Source organism: Mytilus galloprovincialis, chromosome 1 (assembly GCF_965363235.1).
Source record: "Mytilus galloprovincialis chromosome 1, xbMytGall1.hap1.1, whole genome shotgun sequence".
NCBI lineage: Eukaryota > Metazoa > Mollusca > Bivalvia > Mytilida > Mytilidae > Mytilus > Mytilus galloprovincialis.
Window position 1 is genome coordinate 129260009 of NC_134838.1, and position 19236 is coordinate 129279244.

General features: G+C 32.8%; 2 protein-coding genes across 4 annotated transcripts in view; one reads left to right on the forward strand and one right to left on the reverse strand.

The window, feature by feature from the left end:
* Positions 1–19236, forward strand: part of LOC143059126 (dystrobrevin beta-like) — a 99989-nt gene that overhangs the window by 38459 nt on the left and 42294 nt on the right. For all 3 annotated transcript variants that reach the window (XM_076232630.1, XM_076232617.1, XM_076232623.1), the window contains exons 3-4: positions 2444–2524; positions 11767–11980. In XM_076232630.1, the coding sequence (XP_076088745.1) occupies positions 2444–2524; positions 11767–11980 (295 nt within the window). The remainder of the gene's footprint in view (positions 1–2443; positions 2525–11766; positions 11981–19236) is intronic.
* Positions 11237–18848, reverse strand: LOC143059155 (uncharacterized). The gene is made up of 2 exons (XM_076232652.1): positions 18749–18848; positions 11237–13954 (listed from the first exon to the last, which is right to left on the reverse strand). Exon 2 carries the CDS (start codon positions 13949–13951, stop codon positions 12263–12265), a length of 1689 nt encoding a protein of 562 aa, XP_076088767.1. The 5' UTR covers positions 13952–13954; positions 18749–18848; the 3' UTR covers positions 11237–12262.

Genomic DNA, 19236 nt, shown 5'->3' on the forward strand with positions numbered 1-19236 from the left:
AGAAAGTTGGAGCTGATAATCGAATAAGCGTAGGAAACGAAGGGGAATCAATGCAAACCCTAAAACCGATAAACAAAATACATCCGCAACACAAACGGGAAACACGAAACCCCCCAAAAAACAGACAGACGAACGGACGGACAAACGGAAGCACAGACCAGAAAACATAATGCCCATAAAATGGGGCATAACAAGATATCATACATGATATTGCTACGAAAATCTCCCTGGCGATCATTTAGAGGAGCTTTAATACTAACAAGTCTACAAGTGATCAATGTAAAAAAAAACAGGGATGAACTAGACCCAAAAATTCATATGCATTCAACAACAATAAACACCGAATACTACAAATTAATGTGATAAACACGGACTACCGCCAGGCACCAGCTGCAGTTCATTTTCAAGGTATGTTGTCATATGGATTACAGACGCCTATTTCATGTCAATCAGGGTATATATAGTATGTAGAATTAGTATTAAAAAAAAAACGGTCACTGGTGATATTTATTTGAGCTCGTTATTCATGCAAAATTCAATGAAAACGGACACCTCGAAATTAGCACAAGGACAATCAATCATAGGGTAAAATATCATTACTTTTTCTTTAATGAACTAAATGTTAGATGTTATCAAAAAAAAAAAATGCCAATCAGTAATGGATTGCAGCCATTCAACTAATGATGCAAATGGCAAGGCAAATGCTCACTTTATCTCTATCGATATAGGCTCCAAATGTCCTCCTTTAGTGGTACTCCTATTTTTAGGAGACTCATACGGAGACAATAAGATGATGCATATTCAGACAGTGTTGCATATACTGTATACATGAAGAGTCTATTGGTAGCTTATATCTGTAGGAATATCTTTAGTGCTTCTGATCTCTTCATTCTTTCATCCACGGATCATCTTATAATTTATTTATTTTTTGCTTGAAAATCACGCATGCGCAAACTCTTTTTTTCGATTCTTTTTTTATATAATTAATCATTCGCAACATTGATTTAATCTAAAAAATGAATCGCACAACTTTTTGTTCCGTTTTCTGTATTTGGTTGACAATTTGTTAGTGATCAAAGACAACGGCGAAAATGTGCCCACTGTGGTGTGTGAAATACTTGATTTCGACCGACTTTGGGCTCTTCTGCAGACCGATAAAAATAATGAACGAGTGATTTTAATGTATCAGTTCTGTTTATCGAACAGTTAACTACACGCAAGTAACATAAAAAGATTCTGGCGTTATAAAATTCGTTGTCTATGGGTTAAAATGGCCGTTTTTTGCGGCGAAAATGGGCCCCCCACTCTATGAGTTGAAAATGATACAACTATCCATAAGCCAAATGACCAAAGAACGAAGATTTGCTCAATTACAGAATGCATATGCCTGGTTCGGGTTTAAAAATAAATGACAGTTTACAAAAAAAACCGAAAATAAGCAGTAAACGATTTGTTCTATCGTGAAATTATGAGGTCGTCAAGAAATGAACTTTGTGATAATCTACTCTTTGCCCAAACCTGAAATAATTCCATCATCTGCTTTCAAAATGCTTTTTAAATGATTGTGACCGTCTTTAGCCTGAAATATATGCCATACTGACATTTTCAGCATGTTTAAGATGACTAAATGCATCTTCCAAACAACTGTTTACTTTCGGTTTGTGTTTATCATGACTTTCGATGTAAAACTAGAGACCTTCCTAAATCATGTATTTGTGTCAACTCGGCCAATATGGAATAACTTGGCCAATACAGAAAAAAATCTATATTGGCCAAGTTATTCTGTATTGGCCGACTTTACACATTATATTGCATAGGCAGTTTTCATCATATTAAGGCCAATAACAGTGTAGTTAATTAATAACAATTTATAAAAGTATACCGCGAATAATAATCTGGTTTTATAGCGCTAAACCTCTCACTTGAATGACCGTCCCATAATTATTGTGAACTTCCAATTACAGCAATGGAATAACAAAAATACATGAGTAAATTTTTCTACCTTTCATCGCGCACAATCCTTAAATATCTCTCTAATCTTCGAGCTTATCATCTCTTATCAGCTCCTCAACGCTGAATCATAGGGCCTTTATATATCAATTGCCACCAACTATTGTTCTTTTGTCCTAAATTGCCACCAAACATGCACCAACCTCTTTATGTAAAACTATATATCTAAACATGGTAAATACTAACATGCACTTTAAGTCTATATAACCTCTATGAAATCAGATACATTATATGATTACTTAATTAACTATGACAAATAAAAAATAAAAAAATTAATGACTATACAGTTCGGAGTTAAAATGTGTTTGAAAACAAAAATTTAACATTAAACATCTAATTACTACACATTTACAAACTTTCACATTCGAAAAGTGTTTGCCTCTTTAAGAACATCTTGTGAACTCAGATTATTTATTACAATATTTATTTTCAGGGACACAGAATTTCGATGTTATACGGTTTGCCACTTACAGAACAGCCTGTAAACTCAGATTTATACAGAAGAAGACTAGTCGTAAGTTTTTATATCATATGTTTAGTAGTAAATACAGTAGTTTTGAATATTTGATAAATAGCCTGCTGTTTAATCCATTTCGCGCAACTTTGATGTGCACCCTTTATCGCATACCCTTTATCACACCCCTACTTGTTTTTTTACATAGTCAGTTTTTATTTATGTAAGCTTAAGAAATATTTTTCTTCAAAACAGGTACGGTCATTCGGGTGTGATGCAATTTATTGAATGACGTCATTGTTTGGTATGTACATGTGACGTCATGAACGTCAAGTTTTCAAATTTTTTGGCACACTAAATGCAACTGTAAAAAATACAAAACACACAAAAAAAATACAACAATAAACAAAATATTTTTAAAACAACAGCACGCAAATTGTGAGGTAACCCAGGTGCCTTGGATAAGTAATTGAGTAGTTCTTTTAAGGCTTTTAAAACAAGACAAAAGTAGAACTGAAGGTAACCCAATGAACAGTTCATATAATATAACTCTCCTGTTGGAATATATGATAAAGCGTATAATACATGGCAAAATCCGTATCACATGGCGTATCACCCTCAACCAATATCATCCCTCAGCCCTAAAGGCCCTTTGGCTGATATTGGTGTCTAGGGATGATACGGATTTTGCCATGTATTATTCTCTCTATAAACACTATTTAAGTGTAACAGTCAAAATTCAATACAAAAATCCAAAACTATTCAATAAAAACTACTGTGGATTCATTATTATTCGTGGGATACCAATCTTCGTGGTTTTCCATGGTAAACAGACTTTGGCCAAACCATGAAAACAAATATCCACAAAAATTCAAGATTTCCCCAAACCACGAAAATAAATCAATCCACAGTAACACATGTACAATATACATAATTTAGCACAAATAAATGAAATATGAAAATAAGGAGATGTGGTAATTGCAAATGGGATAACTAACTGTCCACCAGAGTGCAAATGAGGAGTTGAGTTTATAACAATTATGGTAGACATGAACAACTGAACAGCAACTGAATCACAGGCTATTAATTTACAACAGAGGTGTAACAGCATTAAATAAAAAGAAATGTAAAAATTACTATAAGAATCAAAATAATTCCTTGATGTTATGCTCCATGCTCATTTTAACATGGATAGTCATTATATTTGACAAAACACTTGGTTTAAAATATAAACAAATATAATGTCTACTCAAGTTAAAATGAGCAAACAGCATGATACGAAGGAATTATTTCTTTATAAAAAATATTTTCTCCCAGACTTTTTACTCCATATTTGACATGTTTGACATATTTGACAAATGAATTGGAATAACATATTATTCCTGCATATCAATTCTATACTGGCATTGACTGGATTGAGATATATTCACAATTGAATACAAAACATAGAATAAATGCAGAATTCAATAAAAAACACAAAATGAATACATAGTTCAATACAAAACACAAAATTAATGTGTAGTTCAAAACAAAACACAAAATTAATGTGTAGTTCAAAACAAAACACAAAATGAATGCAGAATACACAATACTAAACACACTAACTACAAAATGCAAGCAAAATTAGTTGTTTTTGTACTGGATTGATTGATTGATTCCTTAATTGTTGCTTGCTTAACTTATGTAAATATTTCATGGTTAAATATGAGAACACATTAACATATGATACAGTAGGTAAGTTCTAGAAGATAGATAACTGGATTGAAGGACAGGAAATTAAGACTGCCATTGGAAAAATTTGTTTAAAATTTCATATAGTTAAGCTGTTATGAGCCTATTCCAAAAAGGATCATTTTAGAATTGTCCATATTGGAGAATTTATATAAAGGAGTAGGTCCAGTAAGACCCCTTTTTGGCCCCAAAATATAGCAGTTTTACAAAATTGTGAAAATGTAAACTTTTAGTTATTTATTGGACAGAAGAATGTTTCTGCTACATAAATATGGGCTGTTTTTGTCAATACAATGCACATATATCGGGTACTAGCACCATTAAGTCATGCTAAATTACTGAAATCTTCACAATGCTAGCATTTTAGTTAAATTTTAGACGGTTTCGTGTAAAACGAAAGTGGTCGCATTCGTGTTCATTCTTAATATTGAAATGTAAGTTGTATTTGATGATAACACATAACATATATAAAGGTTGAGGATGAACAAGGATGTGGCCACTTTCATTTTTGACAAAAACAATCTGAAAAGGGACATTTTTTATCATATTTGGTAGATTTTTCATATTTGAGCTTGAATCAGTCGTTTTTAGCTCACCTGGCCCGAAGGGCCAAGTGAGCTTTTCTCATCACTTGGCGTCCGTCGTCCGTCGTCGTCCGTCGTCGTCCGTCGTCGTCGTCCGTCGTCGTTAACTTTTACAAAAATCTTCTCCTCTGAAACTACTGGGCCAAATCAAACCAAACTTGGCCACAATCATCATTGGGGTATCTAGTTTAAAAAATGTGTGGCGTGACCCGGTCAACCAACCAAGATGGCCGCCACGGCTAAAAATAGAACATAGGGGTAAAATGCAGTTTTTGGCTTATAACTCAAAAACCAAAGCATTTAGAGCAAATCTGACATGGGGTAAAAATGTTTATCAGGTCAAGATCTATCTGCCCTGAAATTTTCAGATGAATCGGTCAATCGGTTGTTGGGTTGCTGCCCCTGAATTGGTAATTTTGAAGAAATTTTGCTGTTTTTGGTTATTATCTTGAATATTATTATAGTTAGAGATAAACTGTAAACAGCAATAATGTTCAGCAAAGTAAGATCTACAAATAAGTCAACATGACCAAAATGGTCAGTTGACCCGTTTAGGAGTTATTGCCCTTTATAGTCAATTTTTAACCATTTTTCGTAAATTAAAGTAATCTTTTACAAAAATCTTCTCCTCTAAAACTACTTGGCCAAATTAATCCAAACTTGGCCACAATCATCTTTGGGGTATCTAGTTTAAAAAATGTGTGGCGTGACCTGGTCAACCAACCAAGATGGCCGCCACCGCTAAAAATAGAACATAGGGGTAAAATGCAGTTTTTGGCTTATAACTCAAAAACCAAAGCATTTTGAGGAAATCTGACATGGGATAAAAATGTTTATCAGGTCAAGAACTATCTGCCCTGAAATTTTCAGATGAATCGGTCAATCGGTTGTTGGGTTGCTGCCCCTGAATTGGTAATTTTGAGGAAATTTTGCTGTTTTTGGTTATTATCTTGAATATTATTATAGATAGAGATAAATTGTAAACAGCAATAATGTTCAGCAAAGTAAGATCTACAAATAAGTCAACATGACCAAAATGGTCAGTTGACCCCTTTAGGAGTTATTGCCCTTTATAGTCAATCTTTAACCATTTTTCATAAATCTAAGTAATCTTTTACAAAATCTCCACTGAAACTACTAGGCCACAATCATCTTTGGGGTATCTAGTTTGAAAAATGTGTCCGATGACCTGGCCATTCAACCAAGATGGCTGCCACGGCTAAAAATAGAACATAGGGGTAAAATGCAGTTTTTTGCTTATAACTATGAAACCAAAGCATCTAGAGCAAATCTGACAAGAAGTTAAATTGTTAATCAAGTCAATATCTATCTGCCCTGAATTTTTCAGATGAATTGGACAACTGGTTGTTGGGTTGCTGCCCTCCAATTGGTAATTTTTAAAGAAATTTTGCCGTTTTTGGTTATCTTGAATACTATTATAGATAGCGATAAACTGTAAACAGCAATAATGTTCAGCAAAGTAAGATCTACAAATAAGTCAACATGACCTAAATGGTCAATTGACCCCTTAAGGAGTTATTGCCCTTTATAGTCAATTTTTAACAATTTTCATTAATTTGGTAAATTTATGTAAATTTTTACCAAATATAGTTCTCTGTTACTAATGGGCAAAGTTCATGATAGATATAATTGTAAGAAGCAAAATCGTTCAGTAAAGTAAGAACTTCAAACACATCACCATCACCAAAATACAATTTTGTCATGAATCCATTTGTGTCCTTTGTTTAATATGCACATAGACCAAGGTGAGCGACACAGGCTCTTTAGAGCCTCTAGTTAATGACTAAATTAGTTAAAATCTTTCACAAAAAACTAATTGATTCAAATGAAATAGACACTTCAGTGTTTAAAAGTGGTCAAAATCTTTTGTCCGATGAACCTGAAATTTGAGGCCAAAATCGGTCCTTACCAGACCTACTCCTTTTGTGTTTACATATTTTTCTTAAGCTTTTTTCTGATCAATAAAGTATACAGATTACATGCACAAATCAATACAATACACAAAAAAACACCTGAAAAACAGACCAAGTTCAATTCTATAAAATATAAAATACAAAATTTACATGCATAATTAAAAAAATACAGATAATAATAGGTTTCATAACGAGTGAGAATTAGATATCGATTGATATCAACTTGAGTTATTTAATTTCAATAATAATAAACGAGCCTATGGCGAATTAAATAACGAGAGATGATATCAAGCCATATCTAATTCTCACAAGTTGTTAAACCTATTTCTCTTATTGCAAAAAGTTGTATGTGCATGGCCTATTTGTTGCGAGTTGTGTTGCTATGGCCGTTTTTCTTTGCAACGCGTACTGATCTTTCTCTTATGGTTGGGGCCTGTTATCTAATTTGTAACAAGTGTATTGACACGTTATTTCTACAATAATTAACAAATAACTCACTTGTTGCGCCTTAAAAGCTTCTTTTTATCAAATTTCATTACATTCTGAAGCGGCACAGAAGCCAGAAAATGCCCAGTGTTTATGTATGACACAGGAAGCATACCTATGACGTCACGTAGTGTAGGGACCAAAGAAGATAACATCTTTTCGCGGAATTTTCTTTAATGAAGATTTTACACTGAAATTGTGATTGAAATTTAATTATGAACTTGTTTTGCATTAGAATAGAGATAACTGTATTGTATTTGAAGCTTTGTGGACGTCCATCGGTAGTTTTACTGTCGCATACAGAGGGAAATTGAAATTGGAAGTTGTGCCAGTTATAATGCCCTTTGCTCCGTTACATAACAGTACACTGGTTCCTTTCTTTATTTCTTTGTCCATGATAAGATTTATATTAGATAATGCAGACGATGAAGCAGACGAAAATCGCGAAAACCGGAAGTAAACAATCAGTTGTCAAGAAAAAAATTAGTCCCGTCATGACCTTTTCCAGTGAATAATGACCTGATCAACGGCCAATGAAAATATTGGAAATTTACGAGATAAGCCAATTAAATTAACGTAATTTTGATATCACTTTTTCATATCACACTCCGTACGGTGTGATACGAAAAATATCTTTTCACGTGGGAGTTAGATAACAGGCCCCAACCATAAGAGAATCTAAAAAATCATTTAAAAAATACAGATCTCACTTGATAATATCTATCTGAACATCATCTTTGCAAACTTTGGTTAACCTAGATGGAAGGTTAAAAATATTGGTTCTCTTTGTATTGCTTGTAAACTACAATATTTCTCCACATCGTTTGTATGATGTTCATGATAAGACTTGTCAGTCAGCCATCAATCTTATTAAAATAAGTTTCTCATCACTTGCTCCTGGATTTTTTATATGTCGCTGTGTGAGGATTTTTTATATGTCGCTGCTTACACGGCGACATATAAAATCTTTTAGGAGCAAGTGATGAGAACTTATTTAAATAAGATTGGTCAGCCATTGTCATAAGACCTTCACCTCATTTCATTATCATGATTATATGAATTTACACTAAAAAATAATATGAAAATGGAAATTGTGCATTTTTTTAAGTCATATTCATCAGAAAAAAAGGAAAAATCAAATAGAACATGACCTATTTACAAAAATAGAATTGAAAATCAGTAGCATTCATTTTATTAGGGAAAACAATAAGGAAAAGTTGGATGAAATTATGAAGCATGTTTAATATCATAGTTGCAGTGGGGAAATATTAATTGGTTAGATCTAAATAGAAAATTTGTTATATAGATATAACGTGAAGGTACCCAAATTGCACCTATTTTGACAGCTTTTTCAAACCTCCAAACCATCAATGATTCTGTAATGAGGAGTACCCAAATTGCATCCATGCTTAAATTCGCATTGTCAAAAGTTGAATAACAGAGCGTTTGTTTATTTTTTTTCAAATATTTTGAACAATTGGATATTTGTCCATGATTACTTTTTTTTTTTAAGAAATGGATACTTGAAACATATTGTATTTGCTAATTTTAAAAAGATGACGTTTTGATGACGTCGCATGGCGACGTTTCGGTACATTTTGCTTTTTCAGGAAACACTTCATCTGTTGATAAATACTGTAAACGTTTTGTGTATATCTAAATATATTTACCTATGTTGAAAGACGTGCATACTATCGGATAAATAGGTGCAATTTGGGTACTCGTTGCAATTTGGGTACCGTTACGTTATGTGACAAAAGAAAACTAAAAAATAATTAATAATTAAATGTTGTGTTGCATACTTTTACATGAATCATTTGGAAAATTAGAAACATAGTAAAGTATAAAAAAGAAAATAGTTTCTGAAAAAACTTTGTTGAAATCCAATGAAATAAAAGTAAAAATTGTTGAAATGTATTGTAATCCAAAACCATTACGTAATATTTCTTGAATCAATGACATACATGTACATATAAATACTCAAACTCACAATCTAATAAAGAGATCTTTAAATTTTTAAACAAAATCTGTCTGACCAAATAAAAAGATATATTTTACAGCCATATATAAATAAACTCTGTTTAGGTGAGGAAACCATTGTTGAAAGAGGTTTTTGTGTTATTATACAATGTATATATACAGAAATCAGGACCTTTTTATACGACCGCAAAATTTGAAAATTTTTTCGTCGTATATTGCTATCACGTTGGCGTCTGCGTCGTCGTCGTCGTCGCCCGGCGTCCGAATACTTTTAGTTTTCGCACTCTAACTTTAGTAAAAGTGAATGGAAATCTATGAAATTTTAACACAAGGTTTATGACCACAAAAGGAAGGTTGGTATTGATTTTGGGAGTTTTGGTCCCAACATTTTAGGAATTAGGGGCCAAAAAGGGCCCAAATAAGCATTTTCTTGGTTTTCGCACTATAACTTTAGTTTAAGTTAATAGAAATCTATGAAATTTTGACACAAGGTTTATGACCACAAAAGAACGGTTGGGATTGATTTTGGGAGTTTAGGTTTCAACAGTTTAGGAATTAGGGGCCAAAAAAGGGCCCAAATAAGCATTATTCTTGGTTTTCGCACAATAACTTTAGTTTAAGTAAATAGAAATCAATGAAATTTAAACACAATGTTAATGACTACAAAAGGAAGGTTGGTATTGATTTTGGGAGTTAAGGTCCCAACAGTTTAGGAATTAGGGGCCAAAAAGGGACCCAAATAAGCATTTTTCTTGGTTTTCGCACCATAACGTTAGTATTAGTAAATAGAAATCTATGAAATTTAAACACAAGGTTTATGACCATAAAAGGAAGGTTGGTATTGATTTTGGGAGTTTTGGTCCCAACAGAATAAGGGGCCCAAAGGGTCCAAAATTAAACTTTGTTTGATTTCATCAAAATTGAATAATTGGGGTTCTTTGATATGCCGAATCTAACTGTCATGACTGTGTATGTAGATTCTTAACTTTTGGTCCCGTTTTCAAATTGGTCTACATTAAGGTCCAAAGGGTCCAAAATTAAACTTAGTTTGATTTTGACAAAAAATGAATCAGTTAGGTTCTTTGATATGCTGAATCTAAAAATGTACTTAGATTCTTGATTATTGGCCCAGTTTTCAAGTTGGTCCAAATCGGGGTCCAAAATTAAACTTTGTTTGATGTCATCAAAAATTGAATAAATGGGGTTCTTTGATATACCAAATCTAACTGTGTATGTAGATTCTTCATTTTTGGTCCTGTTTTCAAATTGGTCTACACTAAAGTCCAAATTGTCCAAAATTAAACTTAGTCTGATTTCAACAAAAATTGAATTCTTGGGCTTTTTTGATATGCTGAATCTAAACATGTACTTAGATTTTTATTATGGGCCCAGTTTTCAAGTTGGTCCAAATCAGGATCTAAAATTATTATATTAAGTGTTGTGCAATAGCAAGTCTTTTCAATTGCACAGTATTGCGCAATGGCAAGAAATATCTAATTGCACAATATTGTGAAATAGCAAATTTTTTTTTAATTAGAGTTATCTTTCTTTGTCCAGAATAGTAAGCAAGAAATATCTAATTGCAAAATATTGTGCAATAGCAAGATTTTTTTTTAATTGGAGTTATCTTTCTTTGTCCAGAATCAACTTAAATCTTTGTTATATACAATATACAATGTATATTCACTTTTTACTACCAACTGATAAATTATAATAAATAACATTCAGTGATAACAAGCAGTTTTTTTTACATCTTAATATTTTATGATGTATTTAAATGAGTAGTTATTGTTGCAAACTCCATTAGAAATTTTAATTGAGATTAGTTTTGGAATAAGGGAAAGGGGGATGTGATTAAAAAAATTGGGTTCAATTTTTCTCATTTGAAATTTCATAAATAAAAAAGAAAATTTCTTCAAACATTTTTATGCCCCACCTACGATAGTAGAGGGGCATTATGTTTTCTGGTCTGTGCGTCCGTCCTTCCGTCCGTCTGTCCGTTCGTTCGTCCGTCCGTCCGTCTGTCCCGCTTCAGGTTAAAGTTTTTGGTCAAGGTAGTTTTTGATGAAGTTTAAGTCCAATCGACTTCAAACTTAGTACACATGTCCCCTATGATATGATCTTTCTAATTTTAATGCCAAATTAGAGTTTTTACCCCAATTTCACGGTCCACTGAACATGGAAAATGATAGTGCGAGTGGGGCATTCGTGTACTGAGGACACATTCTTGTTTTGAGAGGATTAATATTCAACAGCATAGTGAATTGCTCTAAGAGAAAACAAAAATTTTAAGTTCATTAGAACACATTCATTCTGTGTCAGAAACCTATGCTGTGTCAACTATTTAATCACAATCCAAATTTAGAGCTGAATCCAGCTTGAATGTTGTGTCCATACTTGCCCCAACCGTTCAGGGTTCAACCTCTGCGGTCGTATAAAGCTACGCCCTGCGGAGCATCTGGTTTGTATTGTTAGCAAAATTGTTGGTATAATGTGATTGTGATGAAGTGAATGTAATATATTCATAATGATTAGAAAATTGAATCAGTAAACTAAAAAAATTAAGTTAATAATTGTGTCATTTCAGTATCAGTAGTAGATATATGGAACATTATAGAAGCTTTCAGAGAGAATGGACTCAACACTTTAGAACCAGAATCAGAACTAAATTCCTCCCGGGTAGAGTCCGTGTTAAACAGTATATATGTCCACCTAAACAAGCGATTGCCGTTATCACAACAGGTCGACTCTCATCAATGTGTACAGATGTTATTAAACTGGCTGGTGGGAGCTTTTGACAGGTATGATTATAGAAAGATGTCTTCTAATTTCTATGTATGTTGACAGTAAGATATACAGTGGGAGGGATCACAGAGCTTATACTGTAAGTAATTGGTTAATTATATTTGGTGTATGGAATGACCTAATTTTCTTAGATATACTGTTTAGAATTGTGATTTATTGGAGTTGTCTCTAGTAGAATTCATTATTAGATAAATATTATTCTGCCTAAACCACGGTTTAATGAACTGTAGACTAACTGTGCACTACATGAAAAGTATCATGTATATGTTGTTCATATTCTATTTATAAGATAAATTGAATTTTGCCAAGTATGTGCCATCTTTACCACAAATAAAACCTGAAGACTCATTATGTTTGAAACAAATACACTTTGGATCCTTCAGTCCATCCTCTTTACTAATCAGTACTTTACTATCCTGTCCATCTTTTGATATTACTATTATTCTATCAGAGTTGTAGTCTACTACAATAATGTTACCATAACTATCTATACAAAGTCCTCTTGGTCTTGATAAATCCTGTGTATATCTCCAGATCTGTTTACCTGATCCATCATAACAGTATACTGCTTTACCTACCGAGTCACTATAGATTACTCTGTCATTACAGTAAACAAGGTTAAACAGGTAATCTTTACTCTCAACTTGTATTGACTTCAGTGTATTTCCTTCCAAGTCTATGACACGGATTTCATCATCATCATCACTCAAACCAACAGCCAGAGAACCATTGGAGAATGATAAACCTCTGCATTGTTTGTCTAATGTGATGACTTTGGTAACTGTTTCATTCTCCATATTGAAGATCTTAATGACTTTCTCATTAGGATAAGTTATGGCTATAGTGGCCTGATTGATCTGTGTAACGCTGAAGGATTTACCAGGTATAGGTAACTGTTTCTGTAGTTTGCCATCAGAAGTTAATAGGTTAACTTTACTCCTATATTCCACTACTATAACTCTTCCATCCATCAGACAAATCATGTCACCGATGATCTCCTTTATGTTGATCTCTATCTTTGTCTCTATATTCATGGTCATGTTGTTTATGTTGGATTGTTCTCTTGATTCTACTTGTGCTTTCCTCCTCACACTGGTTTCTCTATTTAAGTCTGTTTCTGTTTTAACAACCAACACATCTCCTAGGGATTCTAATGATCCTAACTTCTTTAGTATGTTTTCTATTTCATCATTTTGCTTCATTTTGATGTCAAATTCTTTAGTCCTGTCATTGTTTTCCAGACCTTCTACATATTGCTTACATTGATGTACTTGTTGTTCAATTTGATGTACACCTAGAAATGATTGTAGTTTAGAAGTTTTTGTTGTGACTGTTTGTAAATGTTCTTTCATTTCCTTCAATTTTGTTTTCTTCCCTTTAACTTCAGAAATGAAGTCTCTAGCTGTTGATATCTCTTGATCCCTGATGTTGTCAGTTTCTTTGCATAACTTTTCCTCCAGACAGTCTAAATATTTATTTATTTGATTCCTTATTTTAACAATTGATCCTTTAATGCCTTCACATTGTTGTTCTCCAGTTTTGATGTTTGTTGATTTATTGTTTACAATTTTATCCAAGAGATGTAAGATGGAGTTGATATCTTTCTCCACAGATTCTTTGGATTTTTGTATCTTAGTTTTCTCCACAACACCTGCCAAACTTTTTATTCCTGTACATTTTGAATGATTAGTGGAAATACATTCATCACAGCAAGGTATTAAATGACTAGGACAGTACAAGTTAAGCTGTTGACCATGTTTGTCACATTCTGTTTTGATAGCTTGGATGGAAGGTTTATAACTTTTGATATCAATAGTTTTATGATCACGTGATGATTTAGATCTTTTGTGATGACCAGAACATGTTGAACATAATCCTTCTTCACAGTTGTAACACCAGATGTCAGCTTTATTCTTGACTTTTCCTTCATGACAAGGTCCACATTGGATAGCTTTACTGGATGCCATAACCTACTCATATATAAAATGTAAGTTATTTAGCCTTATGGTCAGGATCTGTTGTTCAACTTGTAGTTAGTGCTAACACATTGTTAAAATTTCTTATTCATTCAATTAAAATTAATCATATGATTAGTGTGTTGTTCAACTTGCGTTAATTTTAAAGCTGCGTTAAAAAGGCTAAAACTGTCGTTAAACTTACTCAACCTCTTTGAGTTGTATTTAATTTTAATCATATGATTAAAGCATCCAAGATGGCTGCTGTACCAATGCAAAAATGAGCTTATCCTCGAAATATGAGACGTTTAAGAGATATTAAGCTATTAAGAATATAGCCATGAAAGAGCTTAATATTTGAAAGAAACACAATATATTTGCTAGGAGTTGAGTTGACAAGATTGGACGAAGGATCGGACGCACTCATACAATGGTCATTTGATAACAGAAAGAAACTGCACATTTCGGCAGTTTCTCGTTTGTATTTTACCGCTCACTGACAGTGTTGAGTGCAACGACTAAACGTAAAGACGGGCCACATTATTGTGTGAAATTATTCAATAAACTATGATGAACAGCTTTATAAATAATACATGTTACCCTAGCATTAATGTACAGGCCATAGGTGATTTGTGAAGTCTTTGCTAGTTTCCCCATTTTTCGAAGTTCAAATATTAGCATATATTCAGTAGCGCCCTTGACCTAACTGTTAACGCAGGTAAAATCTAATGGATCAATTCGTCCCACAGAACGCTTGGAATTTACGATTTTTTATCTTTACATGGAGTTTTAAACATTATATATTTTTTCCCATTTAGTATTAAACTTTATGAGTTTAACTAAGATCTAAATCTAAGCGGATTCAGCCATTTTGGGGGATTCCAACAGTGCCCAAGTTAAAAGGGTTGTTCCAACCATATATCGCCTTTCCAAGGTTTTGATTGTCAAATAAAAAGGGGTTCAATATTAACAATAAAGAGCAAGCAAACATCCCATAGAGCAAATGACACTGATAATTTATATTGACCATTTGTTATATGGTCCTGTTCTTAGTGACACGTACATGCATTTAATGGAATCAAATCTTTATCTACTAATGGGTGCAATAGGAGGTTCATCAGAGTATTGAGCGAGGATTTCTTTGCTTATAGTGGATAAAAACTCAGGGTCAGAATTCCCAGAACAGACAAGGTACAGTGACTAATATTTCATGTATATTTTGAACACGGAGAGGGTGCCCCTGGTGTATCATTGTCATTTGCTAAGTTTTATTTGTTACCTTATCTGACATCAGACTCAGACTTCTTTTAAGTTTTACTTCATCTGCCAATTGTTATGTGTTTCTTTATTTTAAATTGGCTAGAGGTATAGGGGAATGGTTGAGATCTCTCAAAACTTATTTAACCCCGCCACATTTTTGCGCCTGTCTCAAGTCAGGAGCCTTTGGCCTTTGTTAGTATTGTATGTTTTGTATTTGTTGGAGTGGGTTGGGATTTGTTTTACCCCTGTCCATTCATCCTTCCGCCTGTCCTTCTTTCGGTCCCATTATGAGTATAAAGTTATTCCACAAAACTCCTCATACAGTTTGAATCCTACATTGATCCTAGGAAGTTTTTACTTGGCTGTCTGTTTGTGCATATGTCGAAGGTGTGCATGTGGTCAGGGTTTTGATTTTGATTAATATTTGCTCTTTTGGGAGATATTTGGACTTTGTCATTATTGGAGTATATGCTTGAATATTATTGGATTATATGCTTGAATCAGAGATGTGTATCATTTCCAGGTAACTCGTCCCACAGTTTGAATCCTAGGAAGTATTCACTTTTCTGACTATTTGTACATGAATACACTGAAGGTGTGCATGTGGAATAGTAGATAATAAGGACATACTATGTAGATGTGCATATCGACATGAAATTATGATTCAAGTTATCTTCTAGGAGTTACGCCCCTTTGAACTTATTTGTCTCAATATACTACTGCAACAGTTTGTCATCAAAACTCAAAGACAGGACATTATGATTTATGTTTTTTTCTTTATACAATTTTTAAGGTTCTTTAATTCAAAATAAAATTTTACATCTGTGGGGACACAATAATATCTCAAATAAAGTCTCATATTTACTTTGTTATAAAACAGTTACTTCAGAGTGGAGTGGTGGGGAGCATGACTTTGTCTGGATTAATTTTAGATCATTTATATGTTTTGGAGTTTAGTGTGAAGTCCATTTTCACTGGACAAGTACACAATTTTATTTAGGGGTCATCTGAATCGCACCGGGTGCTGGATTTTCTCGCTGCGTTAAAGACCAGGCATTAGTGGCCTTTGGCTGTTTTATGTTTTTTGGTCAGGTTGTTGTCTCTTTGACATTTTCCCCATTTCCATTCTCAATTTTATCCATCAGCGTGAGACAAACAATGTAGTAACATTATGTGATATCATGTGTTTGATATTAATTTTTGTTGTTTTTTCGTATTTTTCTGCTGAAATTTGAACATGTTGAATAAATATATATAAGAGAGGTGTTTTTAACTTCTGAAAGGTTTAAAAGAATATATTGTTATTTTAGAGGAGATATGAATTTGCTGAACGTCTACTTGCAAACATTTCATGCATACAGATAACGGACAGCAATTAAAAGAATTTATTTCAAACAACAAGCTGTACTTTTTGCAGTCAAAAATAGAAACATAAACATAAAGGCCGTACCTTGACCCATAATGGTTTACTTTTATAAATTGTTATTTGGATGGAGATTTGTCTTATTGGCACCACATCTTCCTATATCTATAATCCATAGTTATTTTATTCATAGTAAGCAGCCATCTTTGTTATTTAGTTGTTGTACAATCTGATCCAATGGTAAAAGAGACCACTAAAAAGGCACCAAATAAGGATCTGTTACTGGTTTACAATCAACTATTTGCATGTGCCTGTAATTCAGTGGTTTTCGTTTGTTGCTATATATATATCATTGTTTTACATCCATAGTTTTGTACATAAATAAAGCCTATATATTCCTGATGTGAATTGTTTTACCGTGATTTGTAATATCTAGGCCTTTAAGATTTATAGCTCATTCATCAATATGAGTTTTGTTCGTTTTTGGAGGCCATACAATGACCTATATTCGTTAACTACTACACCATTTGGTCTCCGAAAGGGAGTTGTCTCGTTGGCAATCATACTACATCTTCTTGTCGCCATATTTTATTATTATGCCCCCTATCCTGTAGACACAAATATCGGATACCCAAGATATATCCTAGTGGTGGATTGCTTTCTTTGATCTTTATTATTATTTTTATTGGGAATTTATTTTTTCTGACAGGGTATTGTCAAATAATGTAACGAACAAGTCGTTATTTCAATTTAAAAAATATATTCAAAACTCTGATACCTTGACTGAATTACAACTTTGACGGACTGTGCATTATGCCATTAGTAGTAGGCATTTCACTTACACAATTGAATATTTGTTATTGTCCCTCTGTATCTCATTATGCTGTAGGAACTACAATTGATCTCAGTTCTGTTATATATAGTGCGATCTACACCATCCGTAAAAATGATCTTAAATGTTAACTTGGCATGCCATACTTGATGAAATGCGGAAGTGAAAGAAGGCACTCTTTATCTACGTGTCAATGGAGATTTTATTCCCAATGATTTTGTCATTTAGTATGTAAAGAAGGTTGTACTAAATCAACAAGATAACTGACAGGTTTTTAAAGGAATCATTTTGTTCTGGATATGTGAAAAACCGGGATAAAACATGCAAATCATGGCCATGAATCGGATGCATTCATATTGAGGACCAAAGACAATTCAGATCACTGACATTGTTTCTGGTTCCACATGTTGCATGATAAAAATAGTTCAGGTGAACATTTCATTATGAACTGGAAACAAAACTAAAATATGAATATGATTCCATAAAAAATATGAACATGTTATAAGATATTTATTCAATAATTATTGGTACCCAAAAATTGTTTAAAAGGAGAATGTTATAATTTAATGCAAAAAGGGAAGTTATATAGGCCCTGATTTATAATGCATTGTGGGAAACACTTGCTAACTACCCAAACTTTAATCATATGATTAAAAATTAATCGCATGATTAGTAAATACAATGATTAAAATTAGTTGAACAACGCAATTTAATCATTGTATTTACTAATCATGCAATTAACTTTTAACAACTGATTAAGATTAATCATATGATTAGTTTAATCACAAGTTGAACAACAGACCCCAGGCTCTTGGCCTTGTAATTAAAATTTATGTGGTTTAGTCTTCAGGATTAGTATGTTAAATGTTTAATTGATCTGTACTGTAACCTACGAATATCTAAATTTATGTGCAGAATGAAACTGATGTGAATTAGCACATTAATTTTTATGCCCCCGCTGTAGGATTCAAGATTTACCCTTGTCTGTCTGTACGTATGTACTTAAGTCAGTCTGTCCCAAAAACAGATCAAGTTTGAATTTTGGTAGTGTCACTTGCACCTGTCTAGAGTTATGCCCCTTTAAAAATGGAAAAATGGCTGATTTTTTTCGGGTCTGTTCTGGAACATTGTTAGCCTCAACCAAATGTTATGAAACTAATACATAATGCTTATTACTACAAAACTCAGATCAAGTTAGAATGTTAGTGGTGTCAGTAATTTAAATGATATCTCCCTTTTAATTTCAATGGTTTGAACTAAGAAAAATTAATGACAATACTTGTACAATAACACTATATGGTAGTATTGTATGTAGTCAAAAGTAAAAAGATTTTAGTATTTTTCAACCACATACCTTAACATTTATCTTTTGATTTAGCTTACAGTTACTACATCAGAGAATATTTGTCTTCCCTTTTCTGATATGTTTGTTTGTCTACCAGGAAGTTAATAAGGACCTGTTTAAACCTGTTTATACCTGACCAAGATCTAAATATTTATACATCATATAGTAGACATTTAAATTACGCCAATGAACATTTAAATGACATGATAATTAAAAAAGGATATACATGTATAATAAATTGATTTTGTAAGAAATGAATGAACTCTAAAATTTATGAGATGATACATATGACTGAATTATGACAAACAAGGGTAAAGAATGTATTGTAATGGGGTTTCAAACACAGGTTTCGCTCTGCAAAATTATATTTGCAAACACCATTTTCAGGTCATGATTGATTTGTCTATTTTTAGATACATAAACATATGGAATAGTTTTGAATTTTGAATTTTTCACAACACAAAGTGTTATAAATTCTGTTAATGTTTAATGCATAT